The following is a 23090-nucleotide window of genomic DNA, read 5'->3' as shown; positions in this document are numbered from 1 at the left end:
TCCATCATTGACACTGAAAAGGTTATCCTCTCACTGAAGCCTTCCAACTGTAAGGGCTACAGTTGCCCAGCTCAAATAATAAAGGACGCAGCCAGAGATTTAGCCCCGTTTATCTCGAAGCTCATTAACTCCTCTTTCAAATCCAACACAGTGCCAGCTAACCTAAAAGAATCCTGGGTCCTCCCCCTTCTTAAGAAACAAACCCTTGATCTATCCATCCCAACTAATTATAGGCCTGTCACCACTGTAGCTTTCCTACTAAAAATCATCGATAGAGTAGCCCATCTCCAAATTCAAGATTACTTAGAAGCTAACCATCTACTAGGCTCGCGCCAATCGGGCTTTCGCCCTCTCCATGGCATTGAAACAGCCTTGATAGATTTTAAAACTAGAATTGAGGAATTCAAGGATAGTGGGAAAACAGCGCTGCTACTCCTACTGGACTTGTCAGCAGCTTTTGATTTGGTGGATCATGCAGTTTTATGCAACCACCTCAAACTTGCTGCCAATTTCACAGAGGAAGCTATAGCATGGGTCCAATCCTTTCTAGCCAACCGGACAATGAGTCTTTTCCACCTCTACCTGTGCCGATCCCATCCAAATTACATGTGGATTCCCACAGGGCTCCTGTGTCTCACCCACTATGTACAACATTTTCACCAAGCCATTGTTCGACAAGTTGGACAGACTGGGTGTCACCTACACAAATTACGCAGATGACTCCCAGATCCTCCTACCCCTTTCGGGCAACTATGAAGTGGACCTGGCTATGATGAATAAAATATACATCCTCATTCAGGCATGGGTGGCCACCCATGGCCTCTGCCTGAACGACGATAAAACTGAAATCCTGCTCCTCGGATCAGACCTTAACTTTACTAAACTCACCCGGACTATACCTCATTTAACATAGACAATAATACTATTAAGGTTATGCGAGAGGTTAAAACTCTAGGTTTTTACCTCGACTCCGCTCTCACCCTTAAAAAGCAAGTGAACTCCCTCGCCTCTACAACCACTTGCACGTGTAAACTCATCCGTGCTGCCAGACCATTCCTGTCCAGTGCCAGCTGCCTCACCTTGTCCAATGCCCTTGTCATGTCCAGACTGGACTATTGCAACTCCCTATACTCGGGTGCAAATAAGTCTGTCATTGACAAACTCCAGAGATTACAAAATAATGCCCTAAGAGCAGCTTTGAATATCCCACGTAGAGAGCAGATCTCCAAACACCGAACTGAGGCCCACTGGCTAAAGATAAAGGACAGAATCCTCCTTAAAACTATGTCTCTCACATCCAAATGCCTCAACAATCAAGCACCCCCCTACCTAGCTGGAAGAATCAACTGGAGACCCTCAAACCGACTGACGAGATCTGCCAACACCTTCTTACTTGAAGTCCCGAGATTCAAACTTACCACAGCGGGTGGATCTAGCTTCCCTGTTAGAGCTGCACAATCATGGAACATACTCCCACCTGACGCCCATTACCCTAAACTAGATTTAGATGCAACGCTCTCAAATGGCTGCACAACAATATGTAACGATAGTCACCCTTATCTAGCTGATCATGCTATACATATGTTAAGACGGTATTCTTCTACGCTTACCCATCTTGATCCTATATGTACTGTATCACTTGTATCATTTGTTGCAAGTTACCCCTGTTTTGTAATAGCCTGTGTCAGGCACTGTAACTAAGTTTCGAGTCTACTTGTATTGTTGCGCCCAGCTGTCCAAGGGCTTGGAGCGCATTATCAAATAAACAAACCATCAAACCTATCTCACGCCACTGTTGAGAAAACCTACTCTCGACCATAAGGTTCTAGCAAATTATCGCTCGATTGCAGGGCTACTGTGGCCTGCTAAAATACTTGAGAAAGTTGTAACTATGCAACTTCAGGACCATCTAGAAGGCAATAGTATCCTATATATTTACATCAGTCCGGCTTTAGGCCGGGCCATGATATAATATGGTTTATTTATATAGCGCCTATACACAATGTGCTTCAAAGCGCTTCACGGCAAGGGAGGGAACAAGGAACAGGCCATGAACAACAAGAATGTGAAACTATAATACGCGGCCTGACGACATTTCAGATGGTGCAAGAGCTAAAACACAGATAGGAAGGAAATGGGAAACAGACAGGCGACTACCATACTAGCCCTGACGACATTTCTGGTAGAGCCGGAGATTAACAAGAGGTGAGGGAGGTGGGAGGAAAAAGGAAGGAGAGGAACAAAGCAAGCGACAATCATACTAGGCCTAACGACATTTCAGATAGTGCTGGAGGGAGGGAGGGGGGGGGGGAACAAGTAAAGGGAGAGAGGAGACGACAAACATCTGTTGCTATCGTACTAGGTCCAGGGACAATTCTGATAGAGTAAGTGCAGGCAAATTAAACAGAGACTGCATTGCTTAAGGTCAGGGACGATCTACTCGAAAATGCCGACAGTGGTGATATCAGCATGCTGGTCATGCTTGATTTGTCGGCAGCTTTTGACGCAGTGGATTTTAGCATTCTCCATTCTAGATTAAGTTTCCCTGGCACAGGTTTCCGACGAAGCGTTGAGATGGTTCGATTCTTTTTTGACCAATCGAACGGAACAGGTGAAACTGGGTCCTTTACTTTCTGAAATGTTGACAATTTCATGCGGAGTGCCACAGGTTTCACCCCTGTCGCCTGTGCGGTTTAATCCTTTTATCTTTATATCTGCCCTCTGTAAAAATAATTTTCTGAGTTCAATCTTCAGTATCATTCATATGTGGACGATACACAGATTTGTTAGCTTAAGGCAACCAGTGGAGGCAGCAGAGCGTATCGTGAAATGTGCAGAGATAATTTGAATGCGGGTGCTTGATGATGAGATCCAATTGAACCCCTCTAAGACAGAAATTGTTTTGGTTCAAAAAATAAATTGGAAACTTTTTTCCCTATAGTGCCATTCCCGTCACTTTTTGGGATTGCTTCCAAAAACACAGGTTGTATTTCGCAATCAAACCTGGGGTATAACCTGCATATTAATCAGATGAGTAAATCAGTGTACTTCCAATTGAAATTGCTGAGCCCTTCTTCCCCTTCAGGAAGGGGATCGATTGACAGTGGTAGGTACTCATGTTGATGCTAGGCTGGACTACTGCAATGGTCTCCTGGTAGATTGTCCCAAATACCAGTTGCAGTGCCTTGCAGTAGCCCATGATTCAGCATTTTTTCATTACCATGGAAAAGGCCAATCTTGGAATTTCGTAGGAAACTTCATTGGCTACCGGTCCATCAGTGGATCCGATTTTAGCTGCGGTCTTGTTTTCAGATGTATTCGTGGCCTAGCGCCACCATGCTTAATTTCTAAGATTAAGACCTACAATCCCACAAGATCATTGAGGTCCATGAACCAAGATCTTGTGGTAGTCCCACCTTTTTAAATCTGTCAGCGAGATTCAGGACTTGGCGACCAAAGAACTACACATTCTTTTACCACAATGCACCATTCCTTCCTCTGATGTGGTCCAGAGATCTCCTTAAACGCCTGATTCATACATGTATTTAAAGCTGGGCCTCCTTTAGCAATGCTGGTCAAATTAGATCTGCTATCTTTGTGCTGGAACCCTGTAACTTTTTCATTTTTGTAAAATCTTCTGAAACCTCTTTGCCAAGTGGCCGCAATCGCAAAAAGGCAGCCAGAGAATTAATTCCCACAGGGATCGCTTCCTGGGACCCCTGCTGCTGTTAATGACCAGTTATTCACCTCCTCCATCGAGGCCGAAGTAGTAGGTTTCCCTTGGTCTCCAGGAAAGCGATGCACAAATCGTGTGCAGCATTTACGTGGAGTCATGTAAACATAGGTACAAAAAACCTGCATTCCAAGTACATCACTGATTGGCCTAGAAACACCTGCGTGTATATACATCACATCATAGATCTGGCATCATAAAGAAAGGACTTCAATCTAGAGGGTCTAAAAGTTCACTACAGCCAAGAGAGACTGCCACTGCCTGATGCCAGAGCACTGTTACATGTTGACAAAGTTATAGTCCACTGCTTGAAATTGCTACTTAACCTATTTATAAGTACCCCAGATGTTGAGCTAAAAGAAAAATGCAGCTCCTCTTTCTTTCCGTGCGGGGATCACCGCCTCCCTCGTGTGCTGTGGAACAGGTTTTCAGAGCTGAACCCCCGTATACCAACATTATCCATTCCATTCGGGAGGCAGCAGTGCACTCCTGCTTTTTGACTTTGCACTCTGGCACTCGCGGTTCTAGATACACCGTTTTATGAATCCATGACTAGAAGTCCCAGAATGCAAAGTTAAAACCAGAACTGGACTAGTGCCACCTGAATGGAATGGCTAATGTTGTCATGTATGTGCCCCACCTACCATCTCCATTGTAACGTGAGTGACCGCCACCTCCTTTCACCATAGGCTGCACGCTTGCTGCAGCATTCTTTTTTGTTTTTAATTGCTATTATCACCAGTGCTGGAAATTGACAATATGTACTGGGGCACTCCCCCTGCCCCTCCTTCTTTTACCTTCGCAGGGGGAGGGGTTTTGGGGATGGATTCAGTGGTGTGGGTGGCACCGCGGGGGGAGCTAAATTTCGAATGATGTGCGTGCCCTGTGTCATGATATATTATGCAGCACTAGCAAGTCAAAGATCTCTCTCCTTTCAATGAAGGTGGCACACAAGATGACGCTTTTTATTATTATAACCAAATTATTTTAAGGAGGCCTCCATCCTGTCTCACACCCAACCTCCTCCAGCACCCTTTGTCCCAGTAGTCAAGGAACCAGGCCTGGGTGTATCAATCAGATATGTATTAATTTATTATTTAATGAAAAGGGAAAATCAACCAATGACACAGCCACCAATGTTGTGGCAACACAAAATGCAATAATCACTACAAAACAACCAGGTTAAGATATACTATTAGTTAATTTTGTTGTTTTAATGGCAGAACGGAAAAATAACAATTTACCACAAAGTGATAGCACCTACAGTTTAGCACTCCCCCTACAACACACCCTCAAACATCAATTAAACTGATTCCTTTGAATGGAAGGCAGTGGCAAGGAATAGGAATATAGGCAGAAAATCGGATTTGGGGTGAAGCCCACCACCACAAGATGGGAAGCCAGCAAAGAAAGGGAAAACCCGTTTTTGGAGCAAAATGGCAGAATGGGATGTTGATTATTTCTCACAACTGCCAGGGGACAGAATAGAAGACAATATGTATTGCTTACACTTGGGAGATGTTTTAGACAATGCTAATCAGCACACCTGGGGAAAATAGAAATGAAGTAGGAAAATCGGTTTTGGGAAGAAAGTAAATGCAAAGGGAAAATACGGTGGCACCTGGAAATTAATTTACACTGAGGTTTACAATGACGGGTAGCTCAGGGAAGGGGTTTAGTTTACAATAGGAAAATTGGTTTTCAGCGACCAGGACAGAGGCACATAACAGGTAGACTTTGAAGCAAAAAGTGATTGCTCACACTAATGAAACCAGTTGGGGTTTAAACTGACAGATGCAAATAGGAATTTGGTTGGTAATGCACACAGTACACAGACAAATTGGGTTTTCAGCTCACAAGGGGAATCATGCTTTTTAATGACTAGAATAATTAAATAACATGAGGAATGTTGGTTTCGAATTTCAACAATCCTGATCCGTGAAATTCAATGGGGAACTTCATTGATTTACTTACAAAAATACTAAGGATTTACACAGACAAATGCATGGTTTTCTTAATGGGGATATGCTAACATATACAGGCAAACAAGAGATTCTTCCATGGGGAGATGAACGGAACTACACGGGCTACTGGGGTTTTCAATGGGGAAATATTGGATGCATTGCTACAAAAATAAAGGGTTTATGCAATTTAGGGCTGGGGTTATTGCTACTTGCATAGCAAGCCTTTGCTTAAGATTCAGGAAAGCCAGCTGCATCTCAGGACACTCTGAAAATAAAGGGCAGGGGTCTGGTTACTCCACTCTTAAAGATGGTAAGGTTCAGCAGCCTTATCTCAGTCCTCCTTTTCTGTCTCCCCATTTCTTTTTTTTTGGTGTGTCCCGAGTCCTAGTACAGTCACCCTTATATAGCAGAAATGACATCACTAATTGTACAATGTAGGGGGAGTACCCTGTAATTATCCCTGCTGCTAGGATCGGACAGTTACCATCCCTCTCTCCGCCTCCAGTCAGGATTGGTTCAGGGGAGGAGGTCACCGTATGTCTTTTTCCATTTGTCATCCTTTTGATCTCCTTACAACTTCTTGGCAAAAACGAGTTATGTATCATAACTTCACAATTGTACTAGCCACAGCCATATGAAACATATATTCAGTTTTAGCTGATCATGGGGAATTAGATAAGCCGACAGCCAAATCCGTACAATGTTGCATGGCCATGTGTCACATTTTTGTCGTTTTCATAAAATGTACTACAGTTATGAAGTTATCAAGCATGTTCCTAATTTCAATTTCCATCTTTTCACCCATTCTCATACTTATCACATGTTCAGATCAGCCAGAAACCTAGTCTAACTGAACATTACAGTTCCCAGAGTCACAGGTAAATGCAATTTATATCCCCAAAACTGCCTGGGAAGTACATGAAAAATGGCATACAATTGAAATCAATCCTCAGTCTGATGGCTGCGCAAAATGCCTAAAATGAAAATAGTCTTTTAATATTAATTGGGCGTGTCTGTTCAACATATGGGAGCGCTGCATCATCCCCCACACCCATCTGTCTCTCTGGGGTCACCTGTGACCAGAGTTTTTTTAATGAGTCCTTTGAAGTCAGTGTGGGCTCTTTTGAAGTGGGTGCCACACGGGCTCACACCTTTTTATCAGGATTCCCTTCTTTGAAATCCCTGCTTTCCTGCCAGCCGGTCTGCAGAATAGGGAATTTTGATGCCTCCAGCAGCATCACATTTTATTGCAGGGTTGTTAGCTGGAAGGTGCGACATCCAGCCAGAGTGGTGCTTTTCATTGTGCAGTTTCTGCCCCCAGCCAGAACAGGTTTTTCCTGAAGTAATTGCCTCTCCAACTGTCACTGGAGTTCTGTGGGTGAAACATACTATACATTGGCTTTGGTCACCCCCTCCCCCACATCAGGTTTTGCTTTCCTGACAGCTTTCTGTGAACAGTGATCTCTTTTTCCATTTTGGCTTTTTAAAGCCTTTTCTATTTTGCAAATACATGTGCAGGTCATTTTTGCTTTCAATGTTTAAAAATCCTGTTTTCCATGTCACAGGATTCTTTGATTCCCCCTTCTTGGGTGAATTACATTGCTTCTGGTCCATTGATCATGACAGGTAGGCCCCTTTCCCCATGGTTCTTTAATTTTACATGAACAAAAAAAAAAGGCCATTTTTGTTGCAGTGTTTAAATTCTTGCCACTCATGTGGAATAAAAGCAAAAGCCAGGCCATTTTTCTTGCAGAGTTTAAATTCCTACCATTCATGTGACAGGGAAAGCAAAAGCGAGGCTGTTTTTGGTTGCAGTGTTTAAATGCTGCTGTTCAGGTGAAAGGAACTTCTGTTTGGGGCCTTAATGCACCCCACACCTGTATACACAATGCTGGCTGCTTTGCATGAAAACACATTTTGGGAACATAAGAATTCCCACCATGTATTAAACATGTCTGTGCTAGTAATTCAAACTTTCCTTTCTTCTGAGCATTCAATGCACACTTGGTATGCTGCTCATTTCCTCTGTCGGAATAGTCGCCTTGACAGTAAAATGTGTGCAAAGCATGAGACGTACATACAGCTTTGCACGGTTTCATGTTTTTGTTTGGGTTGTTAAAGGACGACTTTCAGATGCAGTTGTAAAGTCGGTGCATGACTCTGCTCAGCTTCATGCATAGAAACAGTGTGTCTGTGTGCAGCTGAGCGGCTAAGTGCGACAAGCGCCGTACACTTCACCCCCCCCACATTTAGGAACCTCTCTGCCCCGGACTGCTGCTCACAGCAGGTTCCTGACCGCAAGACAGCGTTCAGGAGACTCACGGTAGTCTGGTACAGAGAGCTTCCTCAACTTGGGTGGGCGGGGTGGGGCTTGTGAGGCCTCGTATCTACACAGAACAGTACTTTGGCAAGACAGTTTGTGCCAGAGCGTAGCTCCGTCTTGTTCCAGCCCAATTCTTCCCCCGATTAGGACCCAATGAAACGTAGGGGTGATAATAATCACTTTTTCTGAGGGATGGGGGTTGAACCCGGTGGTAATTGCCCGGGTCCCTGTTAATGGCCCTCGTTACACTCTGGCCCATTAACTTGGAACCCAGACCATTCCCATCTGGTTCAGCCCAGACAACGGGTGATTACTGTTATAATAAAACTGCTATGATCATTCAATACAAGTCATTTGATGAGGGGGGGGGGGGAGTAAAACAATTTGTCCAGGTGCACACATTTTCCTATGCTCACCACAGACATACACATAGACCTGGGTACTCTGGGTGCACCCAGCATACAGGCGCAGTCCCCCCCACCCCCCACCCCATCATATTAGGTTGGGATCTGACGGATGCAGTACACAATGGATCTCCAGAAGGGGGAGGGCCAAACCTCCCTCCTGCCATGAGCAACCTAATTATCGAAGGCTCCATGGATCTGCCCTGTCCTTTTTTTGAGCCCTGTTGGTACTTCAGATTAACAGCCTTAGAATAGTGAATAAGGGATTTAAGCAGTCTTTTCCTTCTACATGAGTAAACGGCCTTTTCATTCACACGCGAATGCTACATTTTCCATTATTCAGGTACGTCAGATTTAATAGACAACTTCTACTTGCTTTACTCGTACACAAACTGTGGACTGGATACTGTTGTCGGCAATGCTCGTGCAAGGTATTAAATGCTGAGCTTCACTCACCAGCTCATCGCTTGCTCTGTGGGCCGCACTGCTTTTACAACCTCTACCTTGACTTATTCTGCTTCTGGCTGCTTAAGGCACCCTTCCTCCATGTAGACGTCTCTGGTAAGGCCACTCGTTTCTGGAGCACTTCTCTCCTGAGACCCACGGCTTGGTAACTGCTCCTCGCAACCACCACAATCAGGCTCACATGGGGAAAGACCGCTCTCCTGCACGCCTTCTCCTGTGCAGCCTCTGCACTTCAAAGTTTGGGGGAACAGGACCCTCTCGGAGCACGCAGGTGAAATCTGCTGTCTCCACGTTCTGGCGTCCCTCTTGTTCCCTTGGTTTGCCAGCCTTGTGCTGCCTTCTTTCTGCTAATACTACTAATTCGGCTTGCATTCCGGTCTCTGTTCCCTCCTCTCCTTGCTCCTGCCTGCACCTGAGAGGGCCTTTTGTGCAACTGAATGTCTCTTCAGCCCTCTTCTTCGTCCCAGTGCTTCGGGCATTCTGGGACTTTGAGTCCCTTTCTACAAAGTTGTTTCTTCTAGCATTTGAGTTCAATTTAAGGGTAGATTTATTTTCCCTGAATTCATAAAAAGATGGTTAGAACTGGCTGTTATAGAGGAAGGTAATTCATTTAAAGGAATGGTTCGCCCAAAAATGTCTTTCAAAAATGGATAGGCAACAAAAAAAAAACGATTGGCGTTTTTTTTTCTCGAAGTCCCTATGTACAATTTTGAGCAATTCAAGCTCAAAAATTGAAAAATGTTTGAGCTTGAATTGCCACGGGGAGCCCTAGAGCCCCAAATAGGAAAGCAGATTTAGGCAGAAACACAGCGGCATGTAAACACAACCGTGTTGAGTTTCTGCCTGCCTTTGCTTTCACTTTGGGTCTCCGGTGCTCTCCTGGGGGAGCACCGGAGACCCAAAGTGATAGCCACGGCAGGCAGTTCACAATGCGGTTGTGTTTGAAAACGCAGCGGTTTTTCTTTCTGAGTTTCTCAGGCTCCTCCGAGCCGGAGGAGCCTAAGAAACTTAGAAAGAAAAACCACAGCGTTTTCAAACACAATAACATTGTATTTATGTTTGTGGTTGTTTCAAAAGCTACCGCAAACATAAATACGTTTTTAAAGCTGCGGTTTTATTTCTAAGTTTTCCGGGCTCCTCCAGCCCGGAAAACATAGAAAAAAAAACGCAGCTAGTGTTTCTTTTTATTTAAAAAAAAAAATAGCACTTACCGAGATGCAGCTGCAGCTTTTCTGCCTGTAGTCTCCGGTCCCTGTCCTCCACGTACAGCACCAATGAAGGAAAAGCCACCCAGTGGTAGCTTTTGTTTACTACAGCTGGCTGGCCTTTCCTTCATTAGTGCCGCAAAAGCCAAAGTGAGCACAGCGGCGGGCATCCATTTCACTCACAATTCACATAGGGACTTCGAGAAAAAAAACGGCAATCGTTTTTTTTTTATGTTGCCTATCTATTTTTGAAAAAAAAGAATTTTGGGCGAACCATTCCTTTAAATTAGCATTTCTATACACCATTTTATTATACCCTGGGGAGTAAGAAGGGCGTTTAATTTGACCTACTTTGAGTGATTCTTCGGTTCTGGAGATCGATATGCCATTACCTGTTCTGGCAACCCAGAAAGGGGTTTCCTTACAAAGGATATATGCCATGTCTCATCCCACGGAATCTCCTCACTATTCTGGGCTGGGCCTTGTCTCTTCCCAGGTGCTCCTCCTGCAGTACACCACCCGCAGGGTTGGGATCAGGAAGCGCCTGCCTTCCCCATGCCACCTGAGAGGAGACTTTAGGCAGGGGTTCAGTGAGGGATCCGCAGGATTCTTCACATAGCTGTTGTGTTTTGGACTCTGGAGTTTTCTGTGCTGAGATGCAGAGGTATAGGGAGTTTGCGTAGTCTAGGCGAGAGAGGACGATAGTCGAGATTGCTGCGACTCTGTGAGGGTGGGAGAGGTGAGCCACACTGCTTGTGGGGTGGGGCCTTAGAAGGGGGTGGCACAGTTTAAGGAAGCTTAAGACATGTGGCCTTGCAGGCATGGACGTGTTTTCGTAGCTCGCCTTAAATGGAGAAAAGGCTATTCTGAAAGGTATTTTGGATGTCATTAATCAGCAGTCCAAACTCGACTAAAACAACAATATCAAATAATTAGAATCAGTGAATACCTGGTGTGATCCCTATGTTCATTTGAAGGAAATCCTCCATGCATATTTATGTTTCAATCCAAATGGGAAGAGCTCAATATCACCTGTTGCAGAAATATAACCATGTATTCTCCAGTCTGAAATTGAAGAGTCAAAACATTGTTGGTGACATCTACTGGTGAAGAGTGATATTGTTAGCGAGGGGAAATCCAGTCTGGGAGCCCTTGCAGATCCCTGGCTCACGAATAGTTTGTGGACACTGCACAGGCCGAGTCTTGAGAAGCCCCTGCCCACTTAAGGCCCTGGCAGCACCCAGTACCTCGCCATGTCCCATCACATCACTGCTCACCTATCACACATATGGAGGCTATGGCAGTCTACCACAAACCTGGGCACCAGCAATACCACCTGACCACACCAATCAGGAATCCCACACACTCCTGTGTCTCTTCAGAGCACCCCGGAACATGGAGGGGGAAGGTCTTCTCCCCACCTGCCAGAACCACCAGCGTAAACGCCTATACCAAGACCCAAGACTACATCCAGGAGTCAGGGCTGACCAAAGTCTAACCACTCCACCAGCATCCAAACACGATATCCAGTGCTTTAAGTGGGATGCAGAATCGAGGTGGGTGGTTAAGGGTGTGGCCTAGGCTGTGTGGCCTACAGGCTGCCCCGCCTCTACCTTGCTTCCTTGATTGCGACACCAACCCCCGCCAGGCATCCCTTTGCAGCGAGGGTGATGATCGCTGCATCTCTTTAGAGATACCTGGCGGGGGTACGCACCGCGATTAAGGATGGACTCGAGTGGCGACCTACACCAGGACACCCCACCACAGTCCAGCCCATCAGCTGTCACTCAGGACTTTCTCTGCACCATAAGGTCATGCAAAGGTGTGCTTTATAAAACCCACACCACCTACATCATTTCATATCTTTTTTGTGCCATCTGGCATTGCCAGTTTCACCAGCCTTGCCAGAGCTTCTTCTGCATTAGGCTGTGAACCTATTGAAGTCCAGCTCTAATGCAATGGGCATTACCTAGAACGGGAAAAGGTCATTCTTGGAGCACGCACCACATGTGTGCTTGGACTGGGCTTTGTTAGACCCTCAGTGGTAGGGAACTCTTTTGAAGCAAGATGGGAATGTGATCCTTTGATCGCTTTAGAGAGCAGAGCTGTCTCTCTTCTCCGAAGGTAATGTTCCATGCATAGATCTGGTAAGACGACAGAGCTGTCCCTGAATATGCTAAGCTACCTTCTTTGCTTAGACAGCCAAGCTCTTCCTATTCAAGATCCCATGGCACCCACACATCTTGCGGCTGATGCCTGCATCACACTCCCTCCAGCTGTGTTAACTTGTTTTGCGCTATTTTTAGCTCGCTGTTTTCGCCTGCTCCTGCTGTGCTGATGGTCTGACACTGTGCAAATCTTTCTCTTCCTAGATTACCACCTGGCCGTCCAGGCCTTAGAAGAGAGGCCTCACTCCGCCCCTGGGAGCACCTTTCAGATGAGCTGCAAGGCATCGCCCCGGAACCTGAAGGATCCGCGTTTTTCTGTGGTGGTGACCGCGGAGAAGCCGGCCGCTGGCACGGCCAGGATACTCTCTTTGAGCCACGACTCGCTGGTGCGGCTCGAGGATTGGAAAGACCCTGGGCGACAGGACGCTGTGGTGCTGGAGAGAATCCAGGAGAATGTGTTCCGCTTCCGGATGCATCAGACGCAGCTCACAGACGCGGGGCTGTACCGCTGCGTGGTGACGGCATGGACCCTTGGAGGAGGTGGAGTGTGGCAGGAGGCCATCAATGCCACTTCGGAGCCTATCAAGATGGAGTTTCAAACCTCTGGTGAGTGTACATCTTCTGCAAGATCTGGTTCTGTCTCGAAGCTGCCGGCCCCCCTTGCTGACCTTTCTTCTTCCCTAGCCTGCACTTAGACTCTCACATAAACGTTGTCCTCTTCCCTTCCATTTTACCCTCGATGTCAACCCCTTATCCTGCTTCCTGCAGACTCTTGCCCATCCTCCTACTCTTGTGCTTCAATCCTTCATGTCAGGCCTCTCCCTTTCTTTATGCTTTCAGCATCAACTCTCGGGCCTCTTGCCACAGGTCGGGCTCTCAAACACCCATTTGCCCTTGCTTCTTGTCCCTAACCCTCACTTAACCTCGCAGACTTCGTTTGTTCGCCTTGACTATTAGCCCTGATGTGAGTCCTCTTCCCCCCCCCCCCAACCCTACCCTCACCTCTCGGGTGTCTCTCCTTTCTTCATGGGTCCAACTTTGCTGTGATGAGTTGTTCTCCCTTTTCCGCTCTACTTAACTCAGGCTTTCACCCTCATCTAAGGCCTTCTCAATGTGTTATATAGTCTTCCCTCAGCCTGTGTGCCTTACAAAGAAGCCCCCACTCTTCCCTCACACTCCCCTTCCCAGTGAGACCTCCTCCCTCCCCTCAAGCTCTCCACCTTCCCAGCGAGGCCTCCACCCTTCCCTCAGGCTCTCCCCCTTCCCAGTGAGGCCTCCACCCTACCATCCGGCTCCCCCCTTTCCAGTGAAGCCTCCAACCTTCGCTCAGCCTCTCCCCCTTCACACCGAAGCCTCCAACCTTCACTCAGCTTCTCCCCCTTCCCAGTGAAGCCTCCAACCTTCCCTCTGGCTCTCCCCCTTCCCAGTGAAGCCTCCACCCATCCCTCAGGCTCTCCCCCTTCCCAGTGAAGCCTCCACCCATCCCTCAGGCTCTCCCCCTTCCCAGTGAAGCCTCCACCCATCCCTCTGGCTCTCCCCCTTCCCAGTGAGGCCTCCACCCTTTCCTCAGGTTTTCACCTTTCCAATGAAGCCTTCACGCACTCTCCAATGAGGCCAACACCCTTGCCTCAGGCTTCCTCCTTTCCAATGAGTCACTTAGCTTTCCCTCAAGCTCTCTGCTTTGAAATTAGTCCTCTCCCCTTCCTTCAAGGTCTCGCCTCCCATTGAAGATGCCCCCGCCCCCAACCTCCCCTCTTCCCAATGAAGGGTCCTACCCTTTCCCAGACAAGTTCTCATATGTGGTATCTCTCCTTCACAAACACATTCAACAGCTCTTCAACGTCTGCCTTCTTCTGGGCTTGTGAAATGACTTGATGTGGAAAACCTTTAGAGACCCTCTACACAGCACACCTTTCTTTCTGGAATGTACCCCTTTTTATGATCTCTATTTGGATGCATTTACAGCCAGAAGCCACTTCTTGCCAATTAATATCAATGTGTACACATATCTGATGTGAACTTATTATTTTAATCAAAAGTAATTGAGCAAATCGAGATCTAAATATACACCAAATTCTCTTCTTGAGCACTAGGTTAGGCACCAATAGTCCATATACATTACAATTCGGGTATTAACCGTCTGGAAAATTTGGTATAATGCTTTTTTTAACTTTGATTTTTATTATGCGGCGAAAAGGAACACACGGCAAAAGTACAGCTAAATAAAACATGAATTGTAATTATCGGAGCAGTTTGAGGTGCAAATATCCAATAGACAAACCAATACCCGCTTCGTTGAAAAGAAATAGGCACTCGTAAGGGAATAGTGTTCACCCGATAACAGAGCATGAGATCTGATCTAAAGTTATCCAGTCAGTTAAGCGTTGGATGGACCAGTTTGATATGGATGGCAAGTAAAATATACCTCGAGAGCAATTGTTAACTCTCACTATTGAGCAGAATATGATCTTAAGTGGGCTAGAGACGACCGTAATCATTTTAGATCGACTGCTTTATTTATTTATTGAGCACCTGTATACCAAAATAGTGTTTCGAGGCGCCACAAGGCAAGGTGGGGAGGGAACAAGGGGAGGGAAAAACAGTAAAATATACAATTGTGGTCCTACTAGGCCATGTGACATTCGGACCTGCAAGTGCTTTGAAGAGAAGTGCAGGAGAAACGGGGGGCAAGGTATGGGCAAGTGCTGGTGGCAGCCCCGGAGGAAAGTACAGAGGGTGCCAGGGGAGGAACCGCTGGCTAAGTGCTAGGGCAGGGGAATCGCATGGGTGGGATGAACAGTCACCCGGTCGGGGCCTACAAGGGCACTGATGGGCATGGGGGTGGTCCTGGTGCTGAGTGGGCAGGGGCCTGGTACCTGTGCAATTCATGAAGGACCAGGCCACCAGACTCAGCAGCACTGGGTGATTAGAAGGGAGAGAGGTAAAGAAAAGCAGAGTTTTGATAGGTTTCCGGAACTAAAGGAGGTCCGGCTTAAGTATGAGAGGGGCAGTGAGGCTGTTCCAAAGAGATACCTGCCCCCCACTCTCTACTAAGAGAAGCTTTTGACAAGCGGAGATTTGAAAGTAGAGGAGCGCAGGCGTCTAGCAGGGAAGTATTTAGGGAGAGAAAGTTGGAGACAGCGTGGTCTCAGGCCGCAGAAAGCCTTGTAGACAGTGCCAGATTATCCATTAGGCCAAGCAGGCACCAGCCTATGGGCCCCACTCCTTTTAGAGGCCCTGCAACAACGGATCAAAATAAAGTGGTGCAGAATATTTAAAACGTATTGCGAGATAATTTGTGAGGGGCCTCCACAATTTCGACTGCCTAGGGGCCTCCACAAGGTTTAATCCGGCACTGCATGTGGATGATGCAGAGGGTCTTGAATTTGATTCTTGCGGCCACAGGGAGCCAGTGGAGAGATTTTTGGGCTGGAGAGATATGGTCCCTGGGCTTGAGGCCAAGAAGAAGTCTTGCAGCCCTACTCTGGATTAACTGGAGGGGGCATAAAGAGGAAAGCGGGAGATTGAGGAAGACGCTGTTGCAGTAGTCCAGCCTGGAGAGGACCAGAGCTATGGAAACATTGATCTTCTGGGGGAAGGAGCGGAAAGGCAAAATGCCTCCTGAAGAGGTGAAGCTGGAAGAGGGCCTTCTTGGCAAGATCCAGAATGTGATGGGTTAAGTAGAGGGAGGAGTCAGATATGACCCCAAGGTTTTTGGCTTCAAGGAAAGGTGTTGGTAGAAGGACCAAGGAGGGCGACCAGAGGGTATAAGGGAAACAGGGCGCAGGTGTCCCGATGAGAAGGATCTCGGTCTTACTGGCAGTAAAACGCAGGTCGTTAGCAACACACAATGCCTGGATAGCGGTCAGACAGTCTGGGATGAGCGAACATGAAGAGGAGGCAGTAAAGGGAAGTCTGGAGGAAAGCTGTATGTCATCAGCTTAAAACTGGAAATGAGGAGAGGAGGAGTAGATCAGGTGAGCAAGAGCAGCAAGATGGATATTGAAGAGCCATTGCAATCGGATAGAGCCCTGGGGCACACCGCAGGCAGAGATTGAGGTGGTGGAGAAATGGCCCAGCTGCAACTGGGAGGGGCGGTTAAAAAGGCCAGCCAGTCCAGTGCTCTATGCGTGATGCCAAGGGTATCACTGAGCCGTTTTGAGGATAGAATGGTTGATCATGTCAAAGGCGGAGGAGAGATCGAGGAGAATGAGAACAGCAGAAGTTAGTCAAGATTTGTGAACATGTTTTCAAATGTGTTCAGGAGAGCAGTTTCTGTGCCTGTTGATGCCCGGAAGGAAATAGGGCGATAGTTGGCAGGACGGGTCAGCAGACAGCTTTTTTAGGATAGGGTGCACAAGGGATTGCTTGAGGGATAGAGAGAAAGAGCCGGTGGCAAAGGAGTGGCTACATAGATGGAGAGAGGAGGGATGTTTTTCTTTAGTGGTTCTAGAAGAGCAGGGGAGCGCATGTTTGGACGAGACCTTCATAGAGCGGACAACTTTAGAGACGTCCTCAGGTGCTATGGGCAGGAAGGAGGAGAGTGCGGGGTGGAGGGAGGAGAGCCAAGGGAGGCAGCAGGGTAGGAGTGGGAGTGTCCAGAGGGGGTGGAGAGTGAGGACAGGATGTCCTGAGTTTTAGATGAGAAATGGGAGGTCAATGCAGTGCAGAGAGCCTGGGTAGGGAGGAAAGGGGTGGCGACTGCAGTTGGATTGGTGAGTTACTTACAGATTTTGAAGAGTTCAGCCGTGTTAGTGGCTCGAGAGATGCATGCTTGGATGTGGGCCCTCTTCCCGGAGCAGCTAGAAAAACGATATTGCCTTTGGAGCAAGCAACAGGCCAGTTTGTCAGAGGATGAACCCAGGGTCTGCCACTTCCGTTCACCAACTCCGCACTTAAGTTTCAGAGATGCTAGATCATAGTCGTACCAGCTGTTGTACTTGGAGGCAGGTTTCATGTGGATCCTCATGACAGGGACAAGGATGTCCAGAGTGTTGGAGATGGAGAGGTGCAGGTTTGCAAGGACAGAGTCGGAGGAGGAATCGGAAGCAGGGGTAGAAGGGAGGATGAAAGTCTAAGCAAAAGTAGTGACTGATGCTTGCTTTATCGGTCAAATAACGGCGAAAGAGGCTGCCAGTGAGGAGGGCGGTTCAGACAGAGGGCTGAGGGGCCTCAAGTGGGAGGAGAAAGTGGCCAAACCAGGAGACAGGGGTGGTGACTGAGTTAGAGATGGGGATGTCTCCATAGATGAGGGCATCCAGAGTGTGTCCGGCTGAGTGGGTCGGAAAGGAAAGAAGAATAGTGAGAGTGAGTCAGAGGCCACGGAACAGTGAGGTGGCTGTTTCAGGAGAGTCGAGGTGGATGTTGAAGTCACCAAGGACGAGGAGTTTGGAAGAAGAGGTCTGGAGAGAGGTGAGGTTGGCCCATTCATAGAGGAAGAGGTAGGGCCAGGGGTATGGGGGGGCTGTAGATGGTAGCAAGGGCGATTGAGAGTAGGAGACCCAAGCTTACAAACGAGGCATTCAAAAAAGGGTAGTATTGAGTAGTTATGATAGAAGCAGGAACCCACTGGCTGAAGTCGGCCGACCCACTCTTAGGCTATTAGGCATCTCACAGGAGACATCAACTAGAATACACATTTCCCCCCACCACACTTGTTAATGTGTGATTCCAGGCACACACAAGTGTGCTCCTGGGGCTAGGGATAAGGACCAATTGAAATCATGCATGTTCTTTTGTGGAGTGAATTTGCTAGTGAGTTATATAGTTGGAATAGATTGCGGCTGTATTTTTGAGGTTGGTGGCTTCACTGGGCACTGCCTCATGGACCATGGTTGAATTTGCTCTGTGACTTGGCAATGGCAAATCCACCCACCTCCCTCGTTGCTTATTCCTCAGTTGCATTTATAAACATACAAGTCTCTTCCTTTTGTGTTGGGAAGTTCGATACTACCATTTTCCTTATTGAAGCTAATGATTCCTGGAGAGTCTGAAGGCCCAAATTGAGAAATCTGTTCTTAAATTGACTGAAGGGTCGATCGTTGAACCAACTGCTTTTCTTGTACATGTATTTTGTGAAATACCAAAAAGTATGTAATTGTGACCAAAACAGCCTCAAAAATGGTTTTGATATTGTAGCGTTTTGGAGAATTTGTCATAGCAGGAGAGCACCAAATGAACTGTTGCCTGGAACGGTACAAAGGTTTCAATAGAAGCGTTGCCCAAGAGGCACTCTTGGCCCAGAGGAAGTTGAAAGCAATAGCTCCACTAGATTTGGATCACCGACCCATCATACCCAACCAACCCTACTAACAATTTCCCTTTCTGCATACACCTCTCAAACTCCAAACCAAACACAACCAAAACATACAGCACAACAAACCGCACAAACTTCACTACATTGCAACAACAAAACAAAAACACACATAGCCTTGCGCAACAGTACACGACGATTACCGGCTGCAAACACCCAAGGCCCAGCCAACGGACCCACCGGGCGGAGGCCGCCAACAGCACATCACTGCTCTTGCACTTTTCCAGCTTCCTCCCACTAACTCAACCTCCCCTCCTCTTTCAGAGCCGCCAGAGCGCCAACGGACAACTACGGTGGTGATAGTCCGCGGTAGAAATGTCCATTAACGTTAACATATGATCGAGCCTTGCAGTATCCTTCGCGTGCCGGGGAGTTATTTATAGTAAATAGCCTAGAAATATAACTTTGGGCCATGAGATGTTGTGCCTCCTTTTTGGAAACCCACAAAAAGGAAAGTCATTAGCACTGTGGGATGTGGTTATTCCATGTTGGGGGTGTGTATTGACGGTAAAAAGTGTGTGACCGGGTGCTGCATTGCTGGTATTGGAGGTCCGGTGTTGTGGTACATAATCTATCCCACTCAGAGACTGGGTATGCTGACACAGCCACCAACCCCATCCTTTTCTGAAGTCGCTTGGTAGTGCAACAGTGTTTGACTCCAATTGAGTATTTAATAATCCAGAATTCTATCAGATGACGACCACTCTTTCTTGAAATCCTGAAGAAGCCCATGTCCAAGACAGACAATATAAATCTACTTTAGGGAATTCCTAGATATGGTTTTTTATGTATAGAGAGGAATGAAACAGGTACAGCATATGTGCTGTGAATCTGAATGAGAGGATCAGGTTTATGAATGAATGAGTGGGGTTGTGTGAATGAGTGGGGTTGTGTGAATGAGTGGGGTTGTGTGAATGAGTGGGGTTATTTGCACTAGGAGCACTAGCACTGTAATAACAAAAATGGTGAAGAGCGGAGGATTGTTTTTCTGTTAATAACAACGCTTGTAGAGGTAGTGATGACAACAGTGTTGCTAGAAGATCTGTCGTGGTGTTTTTGATCGGTGTATATTGTTTGTGTTTTGAATTATATGAAATATTGTATTCTTTGGATTTATAAATTTAAACAATTTAATTTAAATATGGTGTTCGTTGTGACCACCACGTGTTTTGTCTGAAACCACTAGACCCTTTAGCGCCTCCAGGAGAGTGATGACCATTTCAACACAGCCCGGGGCCTACTCTGATACCGCATACAGACAACCACTCTTTCCAGGGTGGACTGAACCATGGCACAGTATGGCTGGGTATCTGCAGACCCTCTGGGGTCTGTGCCTCTGTCCCACTCCACAGCCACCATTGTCGGTCCCACATACTATATAAAGGGTCACATCAATAATCCTAGTCATTATTTGCAATCTTCAAAACTTTTAAATTTAGTAAATGTCTTCCAAGTAAAAAATCTCGCCTACTCCTCAAAAATTGGGGGGGGGGGGTCCATTACTGTTCCAGGTATTTGTTGAAACTTAGACCCACACTTGGCAATTGTTTGGCAATTCCTGTAACGCGTGTAAGAAGCTGGAATGTTCCCAAACTCTGGCTCCTTGGTTGATGAATATGGCAGACTTAGCTGCGTCCCCAGTCTCTCCGACTTGTCCGACTTGGCCCCTTCGGCTCTGCGTCCCCAGTCTGTCCAACTTGGCCCCTTCGGCTCTGCGTCCCCAGTCTGTCCAACTTGGCCCCTTCGGCTCTGCGTCCCCAGTCTGTCCAACTTGGCCCCTTCGGCTCTGCGTCCCCAGTCTGTCCAACTTGGCTCCGACTTGGCCCCTTCGGCTCTGCGTCCCCAGTCTGTCCAACTTGGCTCCGACTTGGCCCCTTCGGCTCTGCGTCCACAGTCTGTCCAACTTGGCTCCGACTTGGCCCCTTCGGCTCTGCGTCCCCAGTCTTTCCAACTTGGCTCCGACTTGGCCCCTTCGGCTCTGCGTCCCCAGTCTCTCCAACTTGGCTCCGACTTGGCCCCTTCGGCTCTGCGTCCCCAGTCTGTCCAACTTGGCCCCTTCAGCTCTGCGTCCCCAGTCTGTCCAACTTGGCCCCTTCGGCTCTGCGTCCCCAGTCTGTCCAACTTGGCCCCTTCGGCTCTGCGTCCCCAGTCTGTCCAACTTGGCCCCTTCGGCTCTGCGTCCCCAGTCTGTCCAACTTGGCCCCTTCGGCTCTGCGTCTCCAAGCCTCTTTGATTTAAGCTATTGTGCTATGCGTTCCCCTGACGACTTAGCTCTTGGAAAGGACATTTCGGTCATTCTGACTTAGCCTCTTAGTAACACCCTGTGTCTCAAAGGAAGCTTGTCAGGTTCTGCATAGCCCTGACTGTCGGACTTGTCCACTTAGACTTTACGTCCCCAGTCTCTGACTGGTAGATGCAGTGACCAAAGGATGCAGTCTCTCGAGCCCTGTATTGCACAATCTGTTTGATTTAGCCCTTTAGCCTCTGTGTGTCTCAAATTGTATGGATATACATAAGGAGGAGCCAGAAGCAGCTCCTGGATAAAGAGCATTAACCAAGTGCCAGGAGCTACCACTGGGGAACAAGGAGCTAGTACATTGCTTCTTATGTGGACGTTAAGTGCGTGGCATGCAAACATATGTCCATTTATGACCTCCTACGCTTTAAATGGTTTATAGATATGTCTTAATGTTTGTTTATAGTTTTTCCTAAATGCAGAGAGTCACATAGTTGTTTGTTTGGCATCAGTTGGCCTGGAGATCCAAACGTAGCTTCTGGTAGTTGTTGCTGTTGAGCTAATCAGGCTCTTCTAGGCTGCAAGCAGGACCTAAATAGCCAGTGCTTTAGGTGGGGTAGGGAATTGAAGGGGGCGGGGGATCCTCATTTGGGGGCATGGCTTCCATGATGTGTGTGGCTTGAAAATTGTGCCATCTTTTATAAACGTACAAATATTGAACATATTTCTATGTTGATAAAAGATGGCTGGAAAAGTACACAAACCATAGTAAGGTACGCACACAAATATATAAATAACAGGTATATATTTGTGTCCATACCTTATGGTTTGCGTACTGTTCAAGCCATCTTTTTTAAACATATTTATAAAAGATGGCTTGAAAAGTACACAATTCAATCCGTTGTTTATAAAGCTTTGACGACGGACAAAGCTCTGAGGCGTCTTTGAGCGTCCGCAAAGCTTTATAAAAATTGTGTACTTTTCAAGGCATCTTTTCTAAACATAGAAATATGTAAAGATGGCTTGAAAGTACACAAACCATAGTAAGGTATACATATAAATTATATAAACGCTTACATACATTTATAGATTTGTGTGCGTACCTTACTATGGTTTGTGTACTTTCAAGCCATCTTTATAAACATAGGAATATCTAAAGATGACTTGAAAAGTACACAATTGACCATCAGCGAACCTGGAGGCTCAGTGATAGGTCACGGAGCCCCCATGTTCGCAGAGGGTCAAAGACACCTTGTTGACCTTGATAGGGGGTGGGGAAACAAAGGGACCGTAACTTCCTCTTGTGACCCCAAAGGATCACGAGAGCAAGTTGCAGTGACTGAAATGCTAGCCATTCACAGCGTTGCTGGATTTGAGCGATGCTGTGGCTGGCTGGCACTTCTCAGTCAGCTAGGCGGGCGCATCTCCTGTTGCGGCCGTGGCAGGATAACGTGTCCTGCCTTGGCATGGTGGGACCGGCCCCGGCTCAGCCCCACTTTTTTTAGACTGCCGGTGCCTGGCCCTGGCTCACTTAAAGCACTGTAAATGGCTCCCAGCTCCCCTTAATTTCAAACCCTGACCATAGATTATTCTGTGCATCTCAGACATAAGCTCTTGGGTTGTATGTCTTCTGGTCTCTCCCACTAAGCCGTCTCGGTTCTTTGTCTCTGAGCCCCTTAGGATCTACGTCTCCCAGTCTCTCAAACTTAGCTGTCTCGCTGACATGGCCCTTTTAAGGTCTGCATCTCTGTCCTTCAGACTTGCTCACTTAGGCTCTGCGTCCAGTCTCTGATTGCATCCATTAGGCATTGCATCTACCAGTCTCTCAAGGACTGCATCTCAGTCTGTCTGATTTAGCCCCTTCGATTCTGTCTCTGTCCTTCAGAATTGGCCCCTGCACTCTGCGTCACCTGTTCTCCCTGACGTAGCCCTTTGGGATCTGTCACCCTGCCTCTATGGCTTAGCCCATTAGGATTTGCATCACCCAGTATTCCTGTTTTAGGCCTTTTGGGTCTGGCTTTGCCCATTAGGATCTGTCTCGCCTTGTCTCCCTGATTTAGCCTGTTGGGATCTGTGTTGCTCAGGCTCCCTGGCTTATCCCTTTTGGGTCTGACTTAGCCCATTAGGATCTACATCGCCCAGTCTCCCAGACTTAGCCCATTAGGATCTGTGTCGCCCAGACTTAGCCCTTTAGGATTTGTCACCCAGTCTCCCAGACGTAACGCTTTATAATCTGCATGGTCCAGTCTCTTGGACTTAAGGTCATGGCTTTCCGTTCT

General features: G+C 47.2%; 1 protein-coding gene across 1 annotated transcript in view; it reads left to right on the top strand.

Annotated features, from left to right (window-relative positions):
• The window catches only part of PTGFRN (prostaglandin F2 receptor inhibitor), a 467509-nt gene that overhangs the window by 364243 nt on the left and 80176 nt on the right, over nt 1–23090 (top strand). The window contains exon 6 of the mRNA XM_069635781.1: nt 12467–12868. Within this exon, the coding sequence (XP_069491882.1) occupies nt 12467–12868 (402 nt within the window). The remainder of the gene's footprint in view (nt 1–12466; nt 12869–23090) is intronic.

This window comes from Ambystoma mexicanum, chromosome 7p (genome assembly GCF_040938575.1).
Source record: "Ambystoma mexicanum isolate Mex_15411 chromosome 7p, UKY_AmexF1_1, whole genome shotgun sequence".
Lineage (NCBI taxonomy): Eukaryota > Metazoa > Chordata > Amphibia > Caudata > Ambystomatidae > Ambystoma > Ambystoma mexicanum.
Note: the sequence above shows the minus strand (reverse complement) of the source record. Positions and strands in the feature narration are given on the sequence as shown.